Raw genomic sequence first — 27,780 nt, 5'->3', positions numbered from 1 at the left:
CAAAAGCCTGACTCAAGCTAATGAATACAAGATCTTGTGAGCAGCACCAAGAAATCCTCTATATTTTTAAGATTCTGTAGCCTAAGAAGGTAAAAAAATCATATGCGCAAAGATTTTTTCAGTGCCCATGAGACACTGGCCTGTGTTTATATTAAGAGGTACATTCTTAAATTCAAATCATGTAATATTTTCATTCTGTTATTCGGAGAGTACTATAATGACAGCTACAGAACATAAGTTATCCATTAAAAAGTTTATTTCAATTCAACATTTTTAAAGCAAACTCAGTTTTAAAACAGGACAGGGCCTTCGCTAGAATACACAAGGATACTCTTCAAATTCTGCAAAAAAATTTGAAGTCATTATTTTCCTTCTTCCATTTGTGACACACCACACAATGCAATGCAGAACTCTGTTCTACACACTTGTTTTCAATCTTGCACGTTGTGAGAGCGGTTCTGATCCATGGCTGTGAAGAACAGGCAGATGGCAGCTGTGATAAATACATGCACTCCCTCATAAAGCAGTTTTGGCGAGAAGACGCTCCATATGAACAGGTGGTAACGCAGACCTGTTACCAAAATAATGTAGATGGCAACTGGAATTGAACGCATCAGAGCATAGCAGAAACAGCCGTGACCCACTGCCGCTGAATTCCTGGTAACAAAAACAGAGGAGTTCATTCTCAGGCAAACTTAGTAATGAGTTCCCCCACTCTTTAGCATTACTTCACAACACACAGAACACTCACAGTTTTTCATTTTGTGTTGGAAAACTCATTATTGATGCAATAATGTAACTAGCAAAGCTTGTCCTTGTCATCTCTATATATCCTATAATGTGTAAGTATGTTAAATGTAAGCATAGCAATTGTCACCACAACGAAGGCACCCAGTAGTTCACCACAAACTTAGAAGGTTCTGTGCTTTAATATACTTTATTCTATTGTTAATGTATCCATTAAGCAGATTAAAGATAGCTTCATGCCTTGTTGGTCTTCCAGTGCCTTTCTACACAATCTGGATGGTAAGAGGCAGAGAAGAAAGACTTCAGCACTCTTCATAAAGTTGACAAACTATACAATCGATACTCAGATGGAGCTTGTTCCCTTTGTGAAGGGCATAAAACTTGCCACAGTACACTGCTATCTATAGCCAGTAACATCACACAGAGTAACATAAAAATTGTGCTATTGGGAAACTTTGGAAAGCTAGCTAAGATAACATACTCCTGAGAATACCCACCATATTCTAGGCTTACATAAGCATTGCATTCCTTACATAGTAGCTTATCTCAGCTGGGCCTACTTCACTGCTGCATAAGTAACCTACACGGTCCAAATCTGCTACATCAAGGTATTCTGGTGGGTGATAAAAGTCAGCTGAAAATGGAAGTGAAAGGGTTTTCAGCACTTTGATTGCTCTCCCTCCCCTGAGGTGTCAACTTCCAGCCAAGGATACTGGGCTGGCATGTGTCTACTTTCCCCAAACCACATCTGCAGAGACTAATTCACACCAAATTCAGCTGCTCACCTGTTCAGACAAGAGGAAGGAGTAAAGGTATTTCACTTTAACAATAAGCAGAACATTTTCTCTCTCCATCAAAATACCTCACATCATCAATTCCCAAAAGAACAAACTGGCAAAAGGCAGAAATTATTTACACTGAAATCCTGATCTGAGAATTTATTCTGCTCCTCCTAGTTTTTAATTCTGATCTTGAACCAAGTAATAAAAATTTTAAAAGGCTAGCACTTCTGTGAGATGTAAATTAGTCACTTATGACTAAGTTAGCTACAGAATGCAGTATTTTGCATAAATCATTCAACTTATTATTCTTTAAATCAGAACAATTTGTATACAGTCCTGTCTTCTAGCTAAGTCAGAAGCAAAATTTCCAGGGCTTTCAGTGGAAGGAAAAACAGGTCATGAAAGTAGAGTTGAGAAATCAGCTAAGAACAGCAGGTATGGACAATTGCAAAACATACATTCAGTTCACAGAAAAGTATTTCCCTCACTGCTTCGCCAAGGAAACTGCGACCTGGGAGTGAACTGGGTTGCTCCCTGCTTCTGCAAAACCATCAGTCTTCAGAGAGTTTGTGTTAATAACCAGCTTTATGCTTAATAACTGATTTTGTTCACAAGGATTAAACACACTGCAGTCCACTCAATCTTAGCTGTTTTCATGCTGACGTGAATAAAAGAAAGATTTGTAATAGTCAGACAATACAACTGAATAAACAGAGGAAATGGGTTTTGAGGCAGATAGGCAAATAGGCAATTTTTAACCACTTCCTAGGGTAAAAATGCACTTGATACACCAGCAAGGTGGTTGCACATACCACATTTATCAAGCTTAATGATGAGATTTTCAAGGGAATCCTAAAAGAGATAAGTGAGAATGTCCACGAAGTTATATATTAAGAGCCCTCCATTTTAAATTTCAGTTCCTATCTTTTTCCCTAGTTTGTACTCACCTACCACACAAATTTAGTGCCCCATTTTGAGAAAGCTCTTAATCACAAATCAATAGTGTTAAAATTTTTAAAAATGGCTACTTTTAATTATGAAGAAACTAGCTGGAAGATTACTTTGAATTGAATCTCTTAGCATTCACTTCTTTGGCTTAAAAATTAGGGAGACAAAACATTTTAGATACTTGCACTTTATACTGTAATGAGAACACAGAGTAACCTTTACTAATAACATTTAAATTCTGCATTTTCACATTATGAATACTAGCAAAGAATCCCCAAGTCAGTAAGCAAATGGTACATTATTTTCATATTCTGATACAGTAGAAATAATGAACTGTTTCCTGCTTAGATAATACCTTTATTTCCAAAAGGTCTCAGCACTTGCCTCATCTTCCAACGAAACAGACACCTACATGCAGAGGAAAATCTTGGACAAACGCACAGCATAATGCACCACTCCCATTGAGTGAGAGCAACAGAAGCACACTGTATCCACACTTAAATTGTTAGTGGGGTTCAATAGCAGGATAATTTGCTTTATTTTGGAGCTGATATAAGAGCTCACACCTGTGTTGCAGAAACAGCACTGGAATGACTACGCACGAGCAGTTAGACCTACCTGGCTAATCTGATGCTAAGGTAACAACTTAATTCTTCAATCACAGCATCATTTTTAGTTCTTGCTTCTGTCAGACATCCTGTTTGCTGAATAGCTAAGAATAATGACTTAGTGTGCTCATTCTGTTCATTCTACGCACACAGAGTGACCATAGGAGGGTACAGGGCTTTGCTGGGCCACAAAGATGCAGCGGCCAGGGATCAGGCTTCTGCTGATAACATGACCAAGAAAATCCAGGTAGTTATTTTGGTTCTCAAATTACTCCCAAAAAAGTCACTGGGGAGCATAGAAAGCTGGTTGTGGCATGCCACTCACGTATCCTGCCATTTATGAGCTGGATCAGCCAGTAATGAATAGCAGGCATGGTGGTGATGTACTAACAAATGGTTAGACTTGATGATCTTAGAGGTTTTTTCAAACCCTAATCATTCTATGATATTATAACCTTGCAATGTCTCAGTGTTGTTTCAGTGAAAATAACAGAAGATTATGGGATACATGTAAAGCACAACATCTCCCTACTTCATACTGAACTGACTCTGCAGTAATTAATGCCTTTTTTTACACAAAAAGGAGAAGAACATAGAGGAACGTAAACTGTACACACTACCTCCATGTTCTAGCAGAACCAGCACATTAGTCAGGCCTCTGCATAACGCAGTATTAAAAAAAATTATCCAGCCTCTAATACTGAGCTCATTTAGCAAGTTAGCTTCTGGGGCTTTAATGACAAATCTGAATGTGTTAAAGACAAAGCACTTCCAAACTTCATGTGAGATTGATGCTGAAGATTGCTAGATCCAGAAAAAAGAATGCCTTTGGAGACTTCTGAGGCAAAGAACACTACAGATTCACATCACTGAACATGCCATATTACAACTGCAAATGTTAAGTATAGTCTAGAGTGCATCTTGGCTTTCAACAAAAATCCTTTCTTTTAATTGAATATTTAAGACGTAGAAAAATGTAGCCAAGAAATTGTGCTATTAATAGGTTTTCTGCCTTTTTCTGATCTCCAAAATCCTAATTGCTCAAAACATGAAGCAAAACCAACACTCATTGTGAAAGCACGTCTCCCAGCTACGCAGAATACTTGGCTGGTCATGGCACAAGTTTTATAGTTTAAAAATCAAGCAAAAAACCTGCACAGACACCCTTACAAATGCTTCCACAAAGAATTTTAAAATACTATGGTGTTCCAACCCTGATTCTAATCCATCAAATTAAATAAACATTTTCAGAAATATGCAGGCATATGATCAAGGAGAACCCTAGGGTTGTAATTTTTCTGGGAATGGGGGAGGTAGGTCATGTCTGGAGGGTTCCAGTATGAAACGAAACCTTTCAATGAAAGTTATCCAGCATTTCTGTCCTTCCAGCTCCACGTTTCTAGCTGAATATCACTGTCTAGTTTACCTTTTATTTAGGAGACTGAAAGGACATATTTGAAAGCAACTTTTACTGTATAAGCATTTTTTTTTACTGTATTAGTGGCATTTCTCTTTCAAGGTTTTCTGCAGTTCCCATTTGCCAAATTTTCCTGTTCAGCACTTTCTGAAAAAACAGTTGGCACTTTGTTAATCTGTCCTTTATATTATTAATAAAGCGTTGAAGTCAGAAACCAATCCTGTAGTACTCCAAGGGTCTATCTATGACGTCTTAAGAGTATCTGCAATCTATAAGACACTCCTCTGATCTAAACAAGTATCATTAAGTTTAGAAGCAAGAACAAATTTGCTATGTCTCTCCCACATGCCCTACTCTCACCTAGTATAATCCTTTCAGTGCTGTTATCAATTATAGCACACAGTCCAGCATTGCTGGACTATATTTTTAGCAAAGCCAAGAAAACCAAGAGTCCTCTGGAAATTTACAAGATTGCTCCAGTACAGACTACCAATCAGAATAACATTAATTCTATCAAGTCACAGTTTGACAGCAAACCCTATGAATGGACAGATGTCAAAAAGAGTGGTTGCCAGCAAGCCAAAAGGGTTGTCAAGGGTATTCCACAACCATGGACATGAAGAAACTTGGGATAACCACTGATATTCCTGCGCATTCTCTTCCCCAGTAAGAAAGGTAGAGAAGCTAAAACTACCTAGGCAAAGTCAAGTGTATGTGGTAGTGTTACAGTGGACTCTAGAAGGCTTACAGAACCATAGAATGGTTTGAGTTGGAAGGGACCTAAAAGACCACCTAGTTCAACACTCCCCCCCGCTCCCCGTACCGGGGGCGACACCTCCCACTAGATCAGGCTGCTCAAAGCCTCATCCAGCCTGGCCTTGAACACCTCCAGGAATGAGGCTCCATGACTTCTCTGGGCAAGCTGTTCCAGTGCCTCACCACCCTCACAGTAAAGAATTTCTTCCTAATGTCTAATCTGAATCTACCCTCTTTCAGCTTAAAATCATTTCCCCTCATCCTGTTCCTACAGTGGATTGATAGAGCCCCTCTCCATCTTTCCTGCAGACTCCCTTTAAGCACTGGAAGACTTATGGTCTACCCAGAACCTTCTCTAAGTTAAACAAGCCCAACTCTCTGTCTTTATATGGGAGGTGCTCCAGGCCTCCACTGGAGGGACCTTCCTTCCTTCTTCGTGGCCTTCCTCTGGACTTGCTCTATCAGATCCATGTCCTTCCTGTGCTGAGGACACCAGAACCAAACACAGTATTCCACATGAGGTTTCATGACAGCAGAGTAGAGGGAGAGAATCACGTCCCTCGACCTGCTGGTCACACTTCTTTGGATGCAGCCCACGATATGGTTGGCTTTCTGGACTGCAAGGGCACATTGCTGGCACACGTTGAGCTTTTCATCCACCAGCGTCCCCAAGCCCCTCTCTTCAGAGCTGCTCCAACCCATTCTCTGCTCAGCCTGTATTTGTGCTTGGGGTTGCCCTGACCCAGGTGCAGGTCCCTGCACTTGTTGAACTTCATGAGGTTCACACAGGTCCGTTTCTCAAGCCTATCAAGGTCCCTCTGGAGGGCTTTCCTTCCCTACAGCATGTCAACTGCACCACACAGCTTGGTGTCATCAGTAAACTTGCTGAGGGTGCCCTCAATCTCACTGCCCGTGTCTCCGACAAAGATGTTAAACACCACCAGTCGCAGTATTGACCTCTAAGGAACACCACTCATCACTGACCTCCCACAACCCTTTGAGTGTGACCATCCAGCCAATTTCTTATTTATAGAGTGGTCCGTCCATCAAATCCATGTGCTTCCAATCTAGAGACAAGAATGCTGTAAGGGACAGTGCTGAATGCTTTGCACAAGTCCAAGTAGATGATGTTGGTTACTCTTCCCTTATCGACCATCACTGTAGCCCCATTGCAGGCTAATTAATCAGGCATGATTTGCCCTTAATGAAGCCATGAAGGCAGACACTAATCACCTTCTTATTTTCCATGCGACTCATCAGAGATTCCAGGAAGATCTGATCCATGATCCTGCCAAGCACAGAGGGGAGACTGACCAGCCTGTAACTACCCAGGTCTTCTTTTTTGAATGGCAGTTATGTTTCCCCTTTTCCAGTCAGTGAGAACTTCACTGGACTGTCACAACTTCTTAAATATGACGGATAGTAGCTTAGCAACTTAATCTACCAGTTCTCTTGGGACCCACGGATGCATCTCATCACATCCCATGGACTGGTACACCTTCAGGTTCCTTAGATCTTCTCCCACAGTGGGTGGTTCTTTGTTCTTGCAGTCCCTGCCTTTGCCTTCTGTGCCTTCGGTGGTGTCTTGAGCCCTTGCCAGAGAAGACGGAGGCAAAAAACTCACTGAGTACCCCAGCCTTCTCCATATCCTGGGTAACTACGTCTCCTGTTTCCTTCCAGAGAGAAGCCACATTCTCCCTTGTCTTCCTTTTGTCACTAACGTAGCTATAGAAGCTTTTCTTGTTGCACCCCCAATGTCCCTGGCCAGTCTGAATTTTACCAGGTTTTAGCTTTCCTAACCTGATCCCTGAGTGCTCACACAATTTCTCTGTGTTCCCCCCAGGCTACAGGTCCTTGCTTCCACTCTTTGTACGCCTCTTGTTTGTATTTAAGTTTACCAAGGAGATCCTTGTTCATCTATGCAGGCCTCCTGGCATTTTTGCCTGACATCCTCTTTACAGAGAAGCATTGCTCTTGAGCTTGGAGGAGGTAATTCTTAAATATAATTTACAGGTTCTCGTGAAGACTTAGCTGTAGAAGGCTATAAAAACCTAAATAACTTCAATTACCTTCATTTCAGCATCCAGAGCAGGAAAAACAGAATCATATCAATTATTTTAACTGCTGGCATAATCAGTTGTGCTGCAAGCTTCCCTTCAGAAAGACAAGAAGTTCCAGTCACTCAGCAGAGATAACCCTTCTCACTGGCACACACCATTAGCAAACCTGCTTTGAACAGAGCTCTATCTAAAACACAGTGCATATATCAATTATCGGATTCCTTTTTCCTTTCTTCAGTCATGTCTGGCTCATGAAAATAGTTCTAAAGGAACTCCCTATATTGGATACCTAACAAAGATTTATATTCGATTCCAAGTAAGAATCTAATTATGCTGTCCTTGGGCCAGAAGGTCTGAACTGCCACCCTGAGAGGCTGCTATCATCATTTAACTGCCAGGACAAGAATCAACTGTACCTTCAGTAAAGGCTTCTAAAAGTCTTGGCAACATAAATGGAAAGATGTCCACTAGATACAATATATCCCCTGCATGTGCTTATTTCCCGATTACAGATCTCATGGCAATCAACTTAGAAAGGACTGGAAACTTTCTCCTTTTCAGCTTCCACTTGCTCAGTCCTCACCTTCTCTCACAGAAATGAGAAAGCACTTCACAAGCTCAAACATCCAGGTCTATTTCAGGATTACAGGCAAAAAGAAATAGCTAAACGGTACTCTAGACAACATGGCCAAGTAATCTTTAGATTTCTTCACTACAAAAAAAAAAGCTACTCCTTTTCAGTAGGTACCTCTGACTCAGGATATGAGGCTATTGATGAGTTCCAGGATTTGAATGAAATCCCAAGTGCTCTGCTTGATATATTTTTCCTCACTAGTTCTGTGGCAGACCATACTGGTTCCTGCCCATCATGGCTGCCTCAAGCTTTCCCACAAGGCTCCATTCATGTAAATCCTTAGCACATGTTAGTCTGTTCACCTCCAAGAAAACCAAGGTTAAATTAGTCTATTCCCATTAACACTGGCCCAGACTTTAGAGCAACAAGATATGACCAAATCATTAAAAATCCTAACAAGAAATACAGAAATCATAATTATTTTAAAGCCCAGCATTAGTCAATTTTCTGCAAGTACTCCTTCAAAATCCACTTAGCCCTTCTGCAGGTAGGAAAAAAAAAAGCCTGAAGTGTTCTACATCAGTGCCACACATGCAGAGCACAACAAGGAAACTTACGGCTTGATTCCCTGTTAAGGTGCAACTGAAGAATTTCCTGCCCACCTCTGTAAACAAATCACTCTTCCTCATCTTAGATAAAGATGTAAAGAAAAATTGCATCCAACAATTGTTTGTGCAGGCAGGCTCTGAGGAGAGTTATGATAGACAGTTCCTACGTTATTTAAATTCAAACCAACTGGTTTAGAACGTACCAGTATAACAGGACACATGAGAAGTGTCACCAGGCATTTCTAGAGAGGTGAGGCACGTATTATTTAAGTAATTGGTAGGAAATTATTCAAATATGGGTTGGAACTGGCCAAAAGGGCCACATTCAGAGGGTGGTGATCAACTGTTTTTACTCAGGCTGGCAATCTGCCACAAGCAGGACCCCCCAGGGACTGATACTGGGCCCCATGCTGTTCAACATCTTCATAAATGACCTGGATGATAAGATTGAAAGGACCCTCACCAAGTTTGCTGATGATACTAAACTGGGTGGCAGGCAGATATGCCAGAAGAGAACTGTCTTACAGAGAGACCTAGACAGGCTGGGAGACTGGGCTAGCAAGAACTGTAAGAAGTTCACCAAATAGAAGTGCAGAGTCCTGCACCTGGGACAGAATAACCAAAGGACTATGTATAGGCTAGGATATGTGTGGCTGGGGGAAAAAGTCTTGCAGGAAGAGATCTGGGCGTGCTGGTGGACAAGCTGACCATGAGTCAGCAGAGCACTGCTGCAGCAACAGTGGTGAATCAGATGCTGGGCTGCATCCACAGGTGCATTACTAGCAGAGGTGGAGATGCAATCATCTCTCTCTGCTTGGTGCTAGTCAGGCCTGGAATACTGGGTTCAGTTCTGATCCCCACAATTCAGAAAAGATACAGACAGACAAGAGAGGGTGCAAAGGAGAGCCTGAGATGATCAAAAGGGTGGAGAGCCCACCCTACAGGGTAAGACTGCACGAGTTAGGTCCTTAGGCTCAGGGAGACCACAACACAGTATTTCAGTACTCAAAGGGAGGCTACAAAGAGGTGCTCTCTTCACCACATGGAGGAGACAAGAAGCAATGGGTATAAGCTGCCCTGGGAGAGGCTTCATCTCAGTATATTTTTTTTCCAGTAAGGACAATCAATCACTGGAACAATCTCCCCAGCAACGTGTCACAGTCACAAGTGGAGGTTGTGACTGGAGGTTTTTGAGACACAACTGGACAAGATGCTAGATGATCTCATCAAGGATCTCTTTCCCATGAAAGGCTGGACAAAAGGACCTGTCAAGGTCGCTTCCCAGCCTGAGCTGTTCTATGGGTTTGTGAAGCAATGCCCATTCTTCTGAGGGCAGAGTTGGTTCTTTATATTTTTTCACTACAGTAACTATTTTTAAACTTGTGACTTAACTGAAATAACAGCTCTCTACTCAGATTGCTCCTGCCACCCCAATAACATAAAAATTTAAGAAGAACTTGTGCATTTCAAGAACAGGTGTGAGAAAAGAAGATCACAGATCTTCAAAGACCTGGATATATGCAGAACAGTATCCCATATATAGTCCTATCCACATCCACCAGAACCAAGAAGTCAGCATATGTTGGCCACACAACAGAAAGCAGAAAACTAACAGTGAAAAAGAAAATAAAAACCTGCAAGAAATAACAGTAAGACAACAGCATTAACAGCAAAAAGTACAGGTTACATCTAGAAACATTTCTACAATTAAGAAGCACGTAAGCAAAAGTCTATAAATACAGCCCTCTCCTTCCAGAAGTGCCCCTCTGAATGACCCTGCTCCTGCTTAAGCGGTAACACAAACCACTGGAAGCATAGCATCATCACGCAGCCCTTAGAAATAACAGAGAAGAAATAAAGCTTGTACTATGCTTCAGTTTGAAGATCTCTATTTCATAATTAATAGGAAGGAATATCCAAAGTATTAAAGAAAAAGGGTAGAGAATTCTTTCAGTGCACTGTATATACTTCATGCAGCGAATCAGAAAAATCTGTGAGAAAGTTGTGGGCAAAATTCTTGTGCTATGTGCAGCAGATTCATCTTCAATGACTCATTATTCCTTGTGGAGCAATGAGATGACTACTGGGATTATTATTTACTGAGCCCAAGTACCATACATACTTTCTATTTTGGTAAGTTATAGGAGTGTTGGACTTGTAAATAACTGGCAAGTTGAATAATTAAAAACAACACTTAGCATTAGCATAAAGGTTGTAGAGCCCCACACGCTTCCTGTTGCAACCAAAATGGACTACTGCAGGATCTGTAAACCCATAGGCTAAGTTATCCTCAAACAATTAGACAACGCTAATACCATGAAGAAGAAAAGGAACAGTAAACAAAAACGGCTCCCCTAGGCAAGAAATTAAGTGCAAGACCTATTTGTTTTTGAGGAAGATACCTTGGTATACTAGCTGAAGACCTTCCTCCTTCTCACCAGACTGTAGCTGAGGAGACCATGGGAAAAATAACATGGGATTTTTCATGTCATAGCTTTTGTGATACTGCAATGCTAACCTAGGCTCTGACACAGAAACTTTAAAGCATACAGATAGGACACAACTTTCAGAAGACTGCAGATGTTAACTTTGTAGTTTTGAGTATGTTCAGTGGCCAAGGAACCTAAAAAGGTCTGAGGAAAATGTGGATATCACTTGCTGGACAGAGAGAGCAAGAGAGAAAAAGGGTGACAAAGAATGAGGGAGGTATTGAGGAAAATGGAGAGACTGAGAGCAAAGTGAGGAAAGGACAGCAAAGATAGCTAAAAGTGCAAGAGGGGGAAGGCAAGGGAAAGAGAGGAAGCAGGAGAAGTGAGAAGGAGAAAATAAGCAAAAGAAAAAGAAGGGGAGTGTGAGTAAGGAGCCACGATGTGAGATACAGGGAACAAACAGGATAGAAGAGATAGGAGAGAACAGCAGAGACAGGAAGAGAAGAAGCACAGGAGAAAGAGGGAGAGATGGAGTGAGATGGAGACAGAGATACCTACAAAACAGTGAGAAAGACAAAAGGAAAGAAACAAAGAGCAAGAGAGAAAGGAGCAGTGGGGGTTAAGTGCAGAAAAGGGAGCGACACAGAGAGACGGAAAAGAAGCCTGAAGAGAGACAGAAACAGGCACATAAAAAAGGAGGAAAAGAAAGGAGGGACAGGAAAGGAAATGGGAAAGAGACAAAAGGCTGGGGACTTTATGTAAAAAGAGTATGAAAGTGGAGAAGAGAAAAGAGAAGAGAGAGATAAGGGTGTGCAGTGAAAAACAGGTAAGAGGCAAGAGAGTGATAGGGAAAAGACAGAAGAGGATGTGGGGAGCTAGAGAACATCAGGAAGAGAGACTTAAAGATGCTGAGGGAGAAACAGAGGCAGATAAAGAGACTGACAAAACGCGAGGAAAATTGAAAAGGAGAAAGAGAAGGATGAGAAATACTGAAAAGGAGAAAGGAGGGAAGAGAAAGGAGGAAGGCAGAAAGGCAGGCAGAAAGGCAATGTCAGGCAATGACTGCATGATAAAGGGAAGCAAATCAAGAAAGGGGAATGCAGCAGAGAAAGAAAGAACACAGAAAGAGGGACAGTGGGGGGACAATGTAGAAAACTGACAGAAAAGGCAGGAGAGGACAAGTGAGAGAGGAGGAGAGAGAGAAAGCAAGAGAAGGAAAGAATGAGAGACAGGAGACAGAAAGAGGGCTAGTAATAGGGAAAGAGAAATAGAGAGGGAATGGGGACAGAGAGACAGACAACAGGAGTGAAAGAAAAAGAGACAAAGGAAAGAGATATAGTGAGAAAGAGGAAAAGACAAAGGTAGAAAGAGAATTTGCACGAAGGAAACTGTATGTGCAAGTGAAATAGAAGAGAAGAAAAGGGAGAGCAAGCAAGAGAGGGAGGGGGAAGAGAGTTGGAGGGAGAAAAAGAGAAAGATAGCAGTTAAGACCAAGAAAGAAGGGACTGCAGAGTACGGAGAGAGAGGGAAAGAGACAGGAAGGCAGAGAAAAAAAGGGGAAAAAAAAAGCAGCACGATGGGCAGTGACATCAGGAGAGACAAGCAGTGAGCAGATGGGGAGTGAGAGCTGAGGGGACTGAGTGAGAATGAGAGAAAATCAGATTGAGAAACAGGAGTAAAGAGAAAGAGACAAAGTGGAATGAGATTAGAAAGACAGAAAGAGGAAGCAAGACAAAAAAAGGAAAGAGAGCAAGTGAGAGGGAGAGACTTGGAAAGAGGCATGCAGAATAGACAGACTGAGTTAAGAGGCAAAGAGACAGAAACAGAAACAGAGCCAAAGAAAGCCAGAGTGCAATTGAAAGAGAAAAAACAGCAGATAGAAACGAGTGAGAGGGAAATAAAGTGAGTCAGGCAGAGGGAAATAAAGGCACAGGCAAAAAGAAAAGGGGAGAAAGAGAAAGAGCAAGCATAGGCAGAGATTGAGAGGGAGTGAACAACATAGAAGGACACTAAAGCGAAGAGGCAGAGGCAAAGACAGTGAGCTTGAGCTAAAGACATAAAAAGGGAGTCAGTGGGACAGCTTCAGAGAGACAAGGGAAGAAAGGGACTGCAACAGGGATAAGGAGAGCAAGCATGAGAGAGGGGAACAGGCAAGAGAAGAGTGAGCAAGGAGGCAAAACGCAGAGGTAAGGACAGCGAGAGAGAGAAAAGCAAGGGGGGGAAGAGAACAGGAGAGATGACAAAAGGCAAGTGTGACTTGGAAAGACTTACTAGAGAAAGGGAAAGAAAATAATGGAGAGGGAAACACATCAACAGGTAAAGAGAGGCAGAGGAGAAAAGAGATAGAAGAAAAGACTGCACAGAAAGAAGCAATAGAGAGGGAAAGAACACAAGTGAGCAGGAAAGAGTGGCAGAGGGAATGAATGTGAGGAAAGGGAAGAGCAAGAGAAACAGAGGGAGAAGAGGGGAAGAAAACTAACAAGAGAGAAAGAGAAAGAGAGCAAGCAGCTTGAACAACAGTTTCTGGGTCCTGTTTTGAAGCTTCTGGTGTGACAGGGTGCACAAACACAGGGATTCTTGGGAACTCTCTGAGAAATTTCAGAGTACCTGCTCCTGCAAGCTAAAAACAAGAGGAGCCACAAGGCTGTGGGTCTGAGGAAGCTTCACCAGTTTCTAATGTGTTAAATTAGCTGCCCTTGATCCAGTGTGCTTGAAACCTTTGTTAGAGCTGCTGCTTCATAAGTAATGGTAAAGCACCTGTATGGCTAACAGACCTAGAGCACAGCTAAGAAACACAGCAGGTTATGCAGAAGAACGCAATGAATGGATCTGCATGTCAATTCAGACTAGCCTCAGGTATGGTAGTGATGCAGGAGAGCATATTCTCCAGCAGTTCTTGGAGCAGCTTTCCCAGATTGACCTTTTTAAACAGCAGACGCAGGCTTGCAAGTCCCCATCTGCAGGGACTCCACAGGGCCTCTCCCTAAGGCTTGCAGAGATGATCTTCTCTTCTACAGCAGATAAACAATTGTTGAAGAGCTGTGTCAACAAGTGGAGGAGTTAAGGGACGAAGTGGGCAGGCTCTGTAGCATCAGAGGATGAAAAAGAGACGTGATCTTCTCAGAGACCCTATAGCTTCAAGAGCACAAAACCAAGACCCTTGACTTCAGAAACCAGATTTTTACTTCTCTAGGGATCTGTTTTACAATCCCATGGGAAAAGACCCTGGAGTGAAGAGGGGTCCAAGAAAATTGGCCGGTATTTGAGGATAACCACCTCCAAGCACAAGAGCAGTTCATCCCAGTGAGTAGGAATTCAGGCACAAGTGCTAGGAGGTCTGCATGGATGAACAGGAGGCTTCTGGCAAAAGTGAAATGTGAAAAGGAAGCACAGAGAAGCCAGAAGCAGGGACACGTAATACAGAAGGAATACAGAGACACTGTCCAAGAGAAGTCAAAACTCACTAAGGACTGAATCTGGGAAGGGTTGTAAAATGCAGCAAGAAGGGCTTATATGGAAGTACACGAATGGGAAAGAATGACTGGGAAAAAAATGCCTTCCTGCTGATAAAGGCAGCAGGTAACCTGATGACAAAAAACATGGAAAATGCTAAGGTACTGAATACCTTCTTCACCTCAGTCTTTGCTAATAAGACCATTACTCAGGTATTCAAGCACTTCCAGACTCAGAGAAATAGACAGCAAGGAAGACACAGTTCTGGTGGAAGAACATCAGGTTAGAGAACACTTAAGCAAACTGGATGTATGTAAGCTCACGGGCCCAGATTGGATGCAGCCATGAGTACTGAGGGAGCTACCTGATGTCTTTGCAAGGGCACATCGAGTCTTTAAATGATCATGGGGATTGAAAAAGACACCTGAGAACTGGAAGAAAGCAACTGTTACTCCAGTCTCCAAAAAAGAAAGACCCAGGGAACAGCAGTCCAGTTAGCCTCATCTAGCTCTCTCAGAAGGAACAATTATTCCTGGAAACCATTTCCAGGCTCATGAAAGACAAGAAGGTGATTAGGAGTAGTCAGCATGCATTGACCAAAGGGAAGCCATACTTGACCCACCTGATAACCTTCTACAACGAAATGGTTGCCTTAGTAGATGAGGAGAGGGCAGTCGATACAGCTTACCTAGACTTCAGTAAGACTTTGGATCTCTCATAAGATCTTCATAGCGAAGCTAGTAAGTGTGAGCTAGCAGACAGTGAGAATTGAAAATTGGCTTAGCAGCCAAGCCCAGAGGATGGTGAACAGTGATACAAAGTATCTAGTGGGAGGCTAGTGACTAGTGTTGCAGGGATCAAGCGGGAAGGCAAAAATGGATGTGAAATAAAATCAGTGAGAAAGACAGCAAGAGAGACTACGACAAATAATAGAGAAAGTGAGCATAAGGGATAGAGAGTGAAAGGTAAACAAAGGGAGCAAGAGAGAATGAGAAGCATAGAGGAGAGATGATGTGAGACAGAGCAACCAGGAGGGAAAGTGAAGCAGAGAGTGAAAGACACTGAGCAAGAGGTTAGCTGAGACAGGAAAAAATGAAAGAGGAAAAACATCACACAAAACTGAAAAAGAAAACAAGAGAAAAGGAAAGGTAGAGGGGACAAAATAGCTTAACAGAGTGACAGATAAGGAAGAAGGGAAGAATGAAAGAGAGCAAATAAGTGGGTACAGAAGACAGCAAGAGGCAGATGGGCAGAAGAGAGTAGCTGAGAGGGAAAGCAAAAGTGATCAAGAAAAAAGGCAGAGGGAAGCTAAGCTAGTATGAAAAAGAAGCACAAGAAGGGAATTAACAAAGAACAGGAGGGAAATGGAGTGAGATGGCAAGAAAGAAAAATGAAAGGCCTGTACAGTATAGAAAAGCAAGAGGTAAAGACAGCAAACAACAGGGAAAGAGAGAAAACAAAGGAAAGAGAGGGAAAAGCAAGCAAAAGAAGGAAAGATGGAAAAGTAAGCAAGAGGGCAAGAGCAAAAGGAAATGGACAGAATGCCAGCAAGAGGGGTAGAGAGACAGAGAAGACTAGAGGGGGAAAACAGAGACAAAGCTCAAGAGATCAAGAAGAAAAGAGCAAGAGAAAGTGTACGTGCAAGAGAGGGGAGCCATGTAGAACAGAGGGACAGCATGTGACAGAGAGAGTAAGCATTCATGTGAAAAAAAATGGAAAGGATATGTAAGACAGAGGGAGAACATGCAAGACAGGGGAAAAACACACCCAAGAAACTGCATGAGAAGGAAAGTACAAGAAAGAGAAAGGATGCAAGAAAGGGAAAAAGCATGTACAAGAGAGGGAGATTTGAACAAGGAGGAAAGAGTGCACGACAATAATATGCACATGAGAAAGATGGAAAGCTCAAGAGATCAAAGAAAAGGGGGAAAAAACAAGAGAAAGGAACAGGAGAGCAAGACGAAAATAGTGAAGGACTGAGGGAAAGAATGAGCAACACAGGAAAAAGAATAACAAAACACACATACAAGTGGGAAAGTGTGCACACGTGGAAGAAAACCACATAGGAGTAGGGGAAGATGCACGTAAGAGAGAGAGAAGGGACACAAAGAGAGGAAAAGCCCATGAAAATGAGAGGGAAAGCATATGAGAAAAAGGCACAAACAAGAAAAGAACATGTGTATAAGGGGAAGCATGCAGGAGGGGGAAAGCACAACAGAAAGAGGGAAAGCATGTGATAAAGCAACAGAGAACAACTGGATGTTCACAAGAGAAGGACAGAATGCTCAAGATGGGGAAAAGGGGGGAAAGCAAGACAGAGGAGGGAAGCACATCTGCACATGAGAGAGGAAATACACAAGACAGGTAAAGGCCAAATCAGACAGAGAGAAAGCATATGGCAGACAGAGAAAGCAAAATTGCATGAGAGGGATAAGAGAAAGTAGGACATAAAATTCAAGAAAGAGCGGACATGCCTGAGAAGACATGAAAACACACACACAAGGAAGTGTGACAGAAAGAAGGAAGGTCTGTCACTGAGAGACAGATGGAAACCACAAGCTAGAGGGCGGAAGCAGCAGGAAAGAGAGCACTAGAGAGGGTACGGGTTGTGTGAGAGAACACGAGCAAGATAGAAAGGAAAGACTGCAAGAAAACATTTGAGAGAAGAGGTGGGGCAGGAGTGTGGGGGAGGAACAGACAGAAAGCAAATCAGCGAGAAATGAAAAGCACAAGAGGCAGAAGAAAAGCACAAGACCATGAGAAGGAAAAAACATGGAAGGAAGGAAAGGAGCATATGAGGGGTGGACAGAGAGGACATACCCTCCCCCTTCATTCCCCCCTCCCCCCTCCCCCTCAAAAAAAAAAGGGGGAAAGCATGCAGAAGAGAATAACAACACACAAGAAAGTGCAAGCATGGGAAAACATGAATGGGCAAGACAAAGAAAGCATGCAACGCAGAGGGGACCCATGAGACAGGGACATAAGAGACATCATAAGTGGGAGGGGGAGTCAAAGCACACAAAAGAGAGGTAAAGCTCGGGACTCCAAGAAAGATGTAAGGACAGCAACAAGAAAAGAGTGACAGAGTGAAAAGTACACAAAAAGAGAAAGCTTGTATGAGAAGGAAGACAAAAGAGAAACAAAGAAGCCACATGAGACTGGGAAACTATGAAAGACGAAATCATGCAAGGGAGAAAGCTGCAAGCATAAAAGTGGAAACATATGCAAGAGAGTGGGAATTTTGAAAAACTTAAGATAGGGGGAAAAGTAAGAGAGCAGGAATGAGATGGTGACAGTAAAACAGAGAGGGGAAGCTGCAAGGGAGAGAGAAAGTATGCATGAGGGAGGAGGAGCACACAGTAAGAAAAAGGTGTGAGAGCAGGAAAGACTGGAGAAGCATTACAGCAAGAAAGATTGAGAGAGCAAGCACACAAGAGTGGAAAACGAACATGGAAGAAGAAAAGCACATAGTGAGAGGGGCATGCAGGAGAGGAACCACAAGTAAGAGGGAAAGATGGTGAGACAGAGTGAGCGTGTTGGTGCAAGAAAGAGGAAAAGTGAGCAATGGGAGTGAGAGGAAACATGTTGCAGCATTCTCACAACAAAAGGAAGGTATATGCAAGGAGAAGATAAAGCATGGGAGAGATGGAAAGTCCAAGAACACGAAAGCATACGTGAGAAGGAGACAGAAGTGCATACAAAAGCAAAAGGGCGTGTGTGAGGAAAAGCCTGAAAGCAAGAGGGAAGGTGTACACATGACAGAAAGAGGCCATATTGCTAGACAGAGGAAAACATGGCAGAGAAAAATGGAAGAATGTTGAAGAAAAAGCATGAAGGAGACATTGAGAACAGAAGAGGGACAGTGAAAAAGTGAGAGAAAGAAAGCGTTAGAAGTATGAGACAGTGAGTGGGAAACAGTGCTACAAGTGAAAGGGTAAGAGTACATGAGAAGACATAAACTGCGTGCAAGGAAGAGAAGCCCCAGAATTTAAGAAAATGACAAAGAAAAGTGAGAGAGCAAGAAGGAACAAGCAAAAGAGTAATGAGGAAAGCAAAAAAAATAGTGTGAAAAAGCATGCAGAGGGAAGGCACATATCAGAGCCCTTGAGAGCTAAAGCATGAGAGACAGCATGTACTACATCTGGTTGGGATGAAGTTAAACTTTCTTCACAGCAGCTTACATGCTGGTACATTATGGATTTGTCATGAAAAATAACACTGCTAACACACTGCTGAACTTTGTGTGCATACCATCAAGGCCTTCACAGATTCTCAGCTACACCCACCAATAAGTAGGATGAGGGTGTGCAAGAAATTGGGAGAGGACACAGCTGGGACAGCTTACCCCAGCTGATCAACAGGATATCCCATATGTTGTGCTAAGCAATAACACCTGGGGGAAAACCACCAGGTAGAGGGGATGTCTGTGGTTACAGTGTGTCTTCCCAAGTAACCACTATGCATGCTGAGGCCCTGCTTTCCATGGAAGCGGCTACACATCTGCCTGCTTATGTGAAGTAGTGAATAAATTCCTTATTTTTATTCGCTTGCACACATAGCCTTGCTTAACTTACTAACCTCTCTCTACCTTAGTCCATGAGTTTTCTCACATTTGCCCTTCTGATTCTCTCCTCCGCTTCACTGGGATGGGAGGAAGTAAATGGCTGTGTGAAGCTTAACTGCAGACTGGGGTTAACCCATAATACAAGGAAAGTGCATGAGAGGAAAGGTCTACACAACAGTCTACACAACAAAGTGGGAAAGCATGAAAGATACTGAATCATGCAAGAGTGCATAAAAGGGCAAACTGCATGAAAGAGACACAAAAAGCCCAGGACAGCAAGGTAGAGCATGCAAGAGAACGTGCACAAGAGAGGAAGAAAGCCCTGACGTGCACAACAGAAAGAGGAAAAGAGCACAACAGAGGGAGCACAAGAAGTAAGAAACTAAAAAGTGCATGCAAACATAAGGGACAATGTGTATGTGTAAGAGTGTAAATGCCCCAGATTATGGATAGGAGTACACAAGAGAGGGAAACTACAGAGAATCTGTAAGGAAAGCAGACAAATGAAAGATAGGTAGGGACAGAGCGTACACAAGAGATGGGGAAAGCATACAAGACAGCGTGCAAGAGATAAGCATGAGATACAGGGAAAGCCTGAGAAGAAGAAAGAAAGAATTGAAAAGTGTGGAGAATGTCTGAGAGAGAGGAACAGATCTGTGGAATAGAGGTAAAGCCATAAGACAGGGAAGGAAACTTTAAGTGAAAGGAAGTTCAATCAAGAAGAGAAGTAACTGAGAGGAAAAGTAAACACAAAAGGGGAACATATGTTAAATAAGAGAGCTCAAGAGAGCATGAAAGTGAGAAATATTCCCAGAAAAGACAAGAAATGCTTGAGCAAACAAGTGGAAAGCACATACGAGAAAATGAGGGAGCATATGAGAGGCAGAGGGAACGTGCATGATACAGCAGGAAAATGTAACTAAGAGAAAGTGCTGAGAGAAAGATGAAAAACATGAGACAGAGAAGGAAAGCATGCCAGAGACAGAATGAAACATACAAGAAAGGGAGTATACGGAAAAAAGAAAAAATGTTAATTAGAGACAGAATGTACACGCAAAAGAGGGAAAGCAAGTGACAGAACAGCAAAGTGCACAAGTGAGAAGGAAAGCGTGCAAGTCATCAGGACGCAAAAAGGGCTGCGGGAAAGCGTGCCCAAGAAAGGGTAAATGCAAACAAGAAAGAAAGGGGGAAAGCACAGCCAAGGGAAAGTGCAAGAGATTGAGAGGGGGTAAGCGTGCAAGAGGGGACAAGCACATGCCCAAGAGAGGAAACACAAAACAGAGAAAGAAGAAAAGCATGCATGCAAGAGAGGGAACGCTTGAGAGATGAGCTGTAGACAATAATGTGTGAGGCAAAGAGACACTAAGTGTATTCATACACAAGAGAACAGTGTACAATAAAGAGCAACGGACACTGCCATAGACAAAAGGAAAAGCACATGCAATGAAGTAAAATCATGCATGAAAGGGAAAGCATGCTAGAAATTGAAAGCATCCACAAAAGGAAACTGCAAGAAAAGGAGAGGGAGGAAAAGCAGAAAGAGGGGCAGAAAGCATGATTAAGAGAGGAGATGAAGAGAAAGAGTAAGTGAAAGGAGGAGGAAAAGAGTGTGCAGGAGGGAGAAAAAGTAAAAGCAAGAGAGATTGGGAGATTTTTCAACAGAAAGAGGAACTACATGCAGTAAAGGGAAAGCATTAAAGGCAGTAAAATAGAGAAGAGAAACAAAATGTGTGAGAGAACCTGTAAGAAAAGGAAAAAATCGGAGAGGGAAAGGTTACATATAAGAGGAAATGGGTGCAGAAGAGACAAGGAAGAGAATATGCAAAGGAGTAGGAGAAAGGAAAGTATGCTAGAAAGGGGAGTCATGCAAGAAAAGCATGAGAAAACAAGCAGGAAAGTGAGAGCAGGAAGTATGTGAGAGAAAGGGGGAAAGGGCATGAGAGAAGGGGGAAACAAGAACAACTGAAGGAAAGCACAAGCATGAGTTAGACAAACTGCATGGGGCAGGGAGGGATGGAAAGTGCACAAAAGGGAGAGAGGGCATATGTGAGAGATGCAGAGGAAAAAGCACATGCAAAAGAGAGACGGAATGTTAGGGAGAATTCAATGGAGGAAGTAAACCATGCAAGCACGTGAGAGGAAAAGAACATGCAATAGAGGTGGAGTGCAAACAGGAGGAGGGGCACATGCAAGAGAGGGAAAACGCATGCATGCAAGACAGAAGGAAAGCACACATAAGGAGTAGTGAAGCACACCTGAAGAGAAGGAAAGCAGAAGAGAAAGAAATCACTGGAGAGAAGGTAGAAAAAGGGTGAAGTGCATAAGATGGGATGCATAAATGAGAGGGATAGCATATGAGAGTGAAAGCACACAAGACAGGGCAAATGTGACAGAGGCTGCAGAAGTGAGGGAGTAAAAGTGTGAGAGGGCAAGTGTGTGAGAGAGCTCAAGCATGCCAGGTGTACATAATAGCATGTGAGACAGAAACTGAGACAGAAAGGGTATAACAGGGTGAACATGAGTCAAGAAGCTTGTAAGGCAGAGAGGGAAAGCTTAATAAAGGGAAGCAAAAACCGTGCAAGAGAAGACCATGCAGTAGAGGCAACAAGCATGCCAGAGACATGATACATGTGCAAGACAGGGAGAGTACTTGTGGGAGAGGCAGTGTCCAAGAAAACAAAAAAAAGAGGGAACATGAGAGAAAAAGGAAGAGTGACAGATCAGATACGAAAAGTGTAAGTGAGTGGAAGTAAGAAAAAAAAGGGGAAAAGGGACAGTGAGCTGAAAGAAATGTAGGGACAGTGAAAAAGAGATAGAGATGTAGGAACAATGAGAATGAGAGGTGCAAGGAACAAGATAGGGAGAATGAAAGGAATGATGAAGCAGAGAAAGCAGTAGGGATATTTAGAGGGAAAGGGAGGAAGGTGCAGTTGGAGGAGAGAGTGAGGGACAGTGGAGGGCGGCAGCAGGGGGAAGACGAGGAGGGAGAGTGGGAACGGAAGAGTGAGGGGGATAGACAGCAAGAGTAGGGAGGAACAGTGAGAGATATGGCATAAGTGAAACCTGGTGGGCAGTGTCCTGTGACTGGTGTGCCATGATGGATGGTTACAGGCTCTTCAGGAGGGATAGACAGGGCAGGCAAGGCAGGGCAGTGGTATTGTATGTAGTGGAAGAGCTGGAATGTATGAGCTTGCATTGGTGATGCATATTTGAGAGCCTCTAGGTAAGGATTAAGCGTCAAACAATTAAATCATATGTCATTTGGGGAATCTGCAAAAGGGCCCCCAAACAGGATGACAACAATGATGAGTTATTCTTTAATAATCTATCCCTTAATCCTTACCCACAGGACCTGGGCCAAAGCTTCTAACCCCTCCTGCTTATTTCTCATGCAGCATGCATTCATATAGAAACACTTCAAATGTGGTTCATTGTGTCCATTTCCTCATGGAGCAGTCTGATTCTCACTAGGATGCAGCTCCTCAGGTTTTGGCGTGCCTTCCCATTGCTCATCTTTGACTAGCCTGCAATTGTCCCTTTCCCCCTTTAAATTTAGTGTAAAGCCCGACCAACCAGCCCTGCCAGCTCTTGAGCAAAAACCCGTTATCCCTTCTGTGAAAGGTACATGCCATCAGATCCCAGTCAACCTGATGATGAATACACCATCCCATGGTCAAAAAACCCCAAAGTTCTGATGATGATACCAACCTCAGAGCCACATGTTGAGTACCTGGGTCTGCATGCTCAATTTGATGTTACTCCCTGCTACTGAAAGGATTGAAGAAAATACCTCCTGCACACCTGATCATATAGCCAAGAGTCCCAAGGCATGGAAATCCCTTTTGACTGCTTTAGGATTTTTCTTTGTTATCTCTTCAATGCTTAAACAAAAGCCCACTTCTGGGTAATAGTCTGAGGGCAATACCAGACTAGGGAGTGTTCTGGTTTTACCTGGCACCAGCGAGGCAGCAGACTGCCCTGTGGGTTGGGTCCAGTCAGCATATCAGACCCTCTGTTCCCCTCAGACAGGAGTAACCTATGACAACTACGCTTCTTTTTGCCTTTACATGAGTGGAGGTAAAAGCGGTGGGTTGACTGCCAAGATGACCCTAACATCTCAGTAGGACTTAAGCCCACATCATCAGCTGTCTACCCATCCAATGCCAGAGCCTCATATTTGTTGTGTGCAGGCAACTGGGAAGGTGAGGCAGGCAGAGAGCGGATTCTCCTGCCACCCCAAACAGTAACTTTTTTCCATCCTCCCCTGTCTCCTGTGTTTCCTCCATCTACCTGATGGTGGGAGCAGGGTGGGGAGTCCTTTGTCTCCTCTGCTGCAGTTGCCTGGTGCATCTCCCTCAGGAACTGCAGCACATGATTCCACCAGTCAACCTCCTTCTCTTTCTCCCTGAAACTCCTCAGCTCAGACACCTCCTCCTGAAGCTCTGTCACTGGGGTGTGAGCAATTCATTTATTTGGGCGCATCTCCCACAGGTTACCTTGCTGCTACTGTCCAATACTCATCCAAAACTCAGGCATACCCTGCAGCAAAATACCTGGACAGCTGTCATGGCAGGAAAACAGGATAGCAGAGCTAGGCAAAGCATGCAGTTGAGGGGGGGACACATGTGAGAATGGGAAGCCAACAGAGAAAACACGTGTCTGAGACAAATAAAAAACAAGGGGAAAGGACAGAAGAGACAAAGGAAGATGGGGGGCAAACAAGTTGAGACATAAGATAGGAATAAGAAGAAAAGAGAAAGAAGGAATGCAACAGGAAAAGAGAGAGGGAAAACAAGACAAAGGGAAGGCAGTTGGGGGGATAACAACAGATTGAAAGGGACAGCGTAAGAGAGAGGGCAGATAAAAACAGGGAAAAACTGACAGTAGGAGTAAGAGAGAAAGTGTAATCACGACAGAGGAAAATTGTGTGTCTGAGAGAGCATGCAAGAGAGGGGACAGTAGAAGAGCAAAGTGACATACAGAGAGGGAGACATGCAACAGAAAGAAGACAAACAAGGAGACTGAAGGCATACAAGAGGTATACAGAAAGCAAGAGAGAGGGATACAGTGTGCCCAGGGGAGAGGGAATGCACATTCAAATGAGAGGGTATGAACATCCAAGACAGTGGGAAAGGCCATATGACAGAGAGAGAGACATATAGTGAGAAAGGAAAAGCTACAGGAAGTGTGAGGGTTAGCAAGTAGGAGAGGGACAGAGAACAAGCAAGCTAGAGGGGGAAAGTATTAGCAAGAGCCTGAAAGCATGAGCTCAAGGGAAACAGCATGCAAGAAAGGAAGAGTGTGAGAAAGGTGGGAAAGCATGCACAAGCAGGTTAGCAAGAGACATCATCTGAGAAAAACAGAACAAGTAAAGCACAAGGGAAATAAAAAGCATGCTGGGAAAGCCAAGTATGTGTGACAAAGAAAAAGCAAACCGTATGTCCAGGACAAAAAGTACGTTACAGAGAGGCAAATCACAGGACAGTCAGAAGGAATATGTGTGTGAAAGAGGAAAAGTACATGAGGTGGCAATGGGCAAGAGTGAGAAGGAGCGAGGGGGAAAAGCATGAGAGAGGCAAACCATGTGACATGCAGGAGAAGCACAGATGGAGAGAGACAGGTAGGTGAGAGAGACAAACTGCGTGACACTGAGTGAGAAAGTGTGTGAGGGAGAGGGAAAGTCACAGAGATGAGGGATGTGGGAGTCAAAGGAAGAGAGAGGGAAGGGGGAATTGAGGACAACAAGAAAGAGGGAAAGAAAACACGAGAAAGGAAAAGCAAAATACAGAGAGAAGGATAGCAACAGAGACAGCAGGAGAGGGAGGAATGGCACTAGTAAAAGAGCGTGAGCAAGATCTAAAATGCTAACAAGAAGGGAAATTGTGTGATACACTATGCAAGAGAGGAAGAACGACAAAGAAAGGAGGGGTAAGAAGACAGGTTGAAAGAGAGGAGGGAGCGCAAGAGAATGAAAACAGTGAGCAAGAAAAAGAACAAGAGATAAGGAAAGCATGAGAGAGAGGGGCAATACATCAGACAGAAGGCATGTGAGAGAGAATATATGCAAAAGGAAGGCTGTTCGACTTACTGAACTCCTATGTAGCAGCATTTTTAATTAATTAGCAATAAAAGATTGCAGAAAAATATTGTCTCACAGTGCAGAGGTTCCAAACAGAATAAAGGTCAAATTCCACCCCCTTTTGTACAGCAAAGCAATACTGCATAGCCGTACTCTAGGTACAGTAAGAAGCTGCTTGTAGCCAAAAACTGGAAAGCTGTACAGCCAACTCAATTATGTGCTTTTGAGCACACTTCAACCAGGCAGATAAACACTGGAAGAGGAGAAAGACATGTAACCTAATTCACCACAGGAGAAAGACAATGTAACCATGAAAAATTCCAAGTAGAGTTTCAGCAGAAATAAATTTCAAGAACACTTTCCTTTTTTTTTTTTTTTAATTGAAAATTCAAGATTACCCACAAAGTGATAGACTACTTAAAAAGCACATCCGACATGCTTACTGGAAGTGTCCTTTACGTAAACCAGCACTTCTGTCAATGAGAACAATCTCATAGCAATGACAGTACATGGCACCAGTAAGACCATTTAAAAGCTGTGCGGCTAACTCTACAAGGCACCTGGGCAGTAGCTAGCACACTGGAGCACAAGTTCTCCATTACTGTCATCAGTCATTGCTAGAAAACAAACACGTCGGATGTGGCAACTTTACCAAAATCTAGGTTATTATTTTTTAAGTTCCAAATTTGCAGATGCTTAATTCTGTATATGCAAAACAAAAATAAGCTATCCCACTCCAAATCTGTGTATTTATAAATTCTGTGCATACAATTTTCCTTAGCATTTACATAGAAGGTGTTTCAGCTCCTAAAACACAGCTGCATAGCTGGTCCATAGAGCAAGGGAATGACATTTATTTTTCAAATGGCCTTATTAACAAATGACAAGTTGCTTCAAACAGAGACAAGTTACTTCAAACTGCAGGCAACCCTACTTTGCTGGATTACTTTTCACTACTTTTCAAAGCAAATATTTTTTAATTTTCAAAGAAAATACTTTTCAATACTTTTCATTTCATGGCTGCCCAAAGGAAACCTCACAGGAAAAGTCTATGTCTCACCAGCAAGACAAAAGAAATAATGAAGAGGTATCCATCATAGAGCATTAATGATGACTAAGTGAAATCTCCAACCATCACTGCAGTGACAGGAGATATACATAAGTGAGTAAAATCCTCTTCCAGCTTGAGGCAATAAAACCCCATCCTGATTTTTCAAATCGTTTCCAGATTTCCAAATGCATCAATGAACAAGCAGGTACCTTTTTTATTTTTTTATTCAGAGAATAGGACTGCTGGCAAACAGAAGAGATGCAGAAGCAGTATATTTTTAGTGGCAAGTATTTTTTCAGCTATAATTAGACTAAGGAAGAGAGAATGGAGTGAAGCCAGAAGAATTCAAAACTACTTATGTAAAATTCTGAAGGGTTCATGGAAAACCTGTTTGGATTGTTCTTTTGATTTTGACGGCTGTGCTTTCTACCTGGGACTCACTCAAAAAAAAAAAAAAAAAAAGAAAGGGTATTGAAATCCTCATGCCCAGTTTATGTCAGAAAGAAAAAGGATTAAGATATTAACATGGATTGGGAATGTGGGACTCCACTAATCAAACACATTAGGCTGAAGAAAACAAAAGCTGATGTTAACTGCTGAAACTCCTTTAGCCAGCATCTCTTCCTAATTCTGTTTAGATCTGCATTATAAAAGAATTCCCAGCAAAATTTAAGTTGGCTGTGCTAGCATTCTACATTAACAACATCACAGCATAACATCAGAAGTTTTGCAACCATTAACACCTTCCTGTTGGGCATAACATTCATTTTCAATACTTGAAAGTCATTTGCAAACATGAAAGCACTGTTACAACTTCAGATCACTAAGGAAGAAGTACCAGTAAGCATGCAGCCTTCTAATGCTGGGACATGTCCACCACTTCACTCTGATACCTGACAAATTAAATCAATTAAAACAAAAATTCCAATGTGCAAGTAATCTGAAATCTATCATGAGGACTAGCTGAAGAGAGATAATTGCAGAAAATTGTGAACATCACCCACACAACAAATTTGTTTGGGTAGGAGCTTGAAAACTGAACCCTTCTGGAGCATACTGCACAGCGAGTGCAAATAACACATGTCAGATTATCCAACAACATGGCCCTTTTCCTAGTCATAAGGATCCCAAAATCCAAAATTCTACTTCCGATAAGAGCAATGCAATGGTCACTATAAAAACTACCCTTTATATGAATCAGGTGCTCTCTGGAATTTATGCAAGTCACACAGAGAATACTTGGCAAGTTTAGGAATCAGTAACCAGTAGTCCCTGTCTCAAAAATAGTTTCAAGAGTTATTGCACAGTTTCCATGGAGACTGAAGCTGAAGAATTCTTTTTACTATTTCTGTCTGTGAAAATCCCATCACATTTAAGCTGCCAAGTTTCTTAGGAGAGCCTGACGGACTAAAAGTGGCAGCAATATCCATGTGACTGTCTATCACATGCCACTTAATTATTTTAGAAACATATTTACCTTTCCATATGAGAAGAATACTTCGATCAGATGGAAGTAAATTGTTTAAGAAGTTCCAACTACATTTCCATAGCAAATGTATTCTTTCAGAATCTCCCTATCTTTATTCCTTTTCACCATATTGACCTGAAGATACAGGGTCTACGTGTATCTAACACTATTACTTCCAAATGAAACACATTCAGGAGAAAAGTGAAAATTGCCAGACAGGTGATGGGGCCTGAAAA

At 42.5% G+C, this 27,780-nt stretch overlaps 1 protein-coding gene across 2 annotated transcripts in view; it reads right to left on the bottom strand.

Annotated features, from left to right (window-relative positions):
- Positions 1–234: 234 nt before the first annotated feature.
- Positions 235–27,780, bottom strand: part of PIGG (phosphatidylinositol glycan anchor biosynthesis class G (EMM blood group)) — an 87,950-nt gene continuing 60,404 nt past the window's right edge. The window contains exon 13 of one of the 2 annotated variants that reach the window (XM_069880665.1): positions 235–657. In XM_069880665.1, the coding sequence (XP_069736766.1) occupies positions 432–657 (226 nt within the window). In that variant the 3' untranslated portion in view covers positions 235–431. The remainder of the gene's footprint in view (positions 658–27,780) is intronic. The other variant, XM_069880666.1, reaches the window with a different exon arrangement.

The sequence above is a fragment of the Phaenicophaeus curvirostris genome, chromosome Z, assembly GCF_032191515.1.
Source record: "Phaenicophaeus curvirostris isolate KB17595 chromosome Z, BPBGC_Pcur_1.0, whole genome shotgun sequence".
Lineage (NCBI taxonomy): Eukaryota > Metazoa > Chordata > Aves > Cuculiformes > Cuculidae > Phaenicophaeus > Phaenicophaeus curvirostris.
This window is presented reverse-complemented; position numbering and strand designations above follow the sequence as displayed.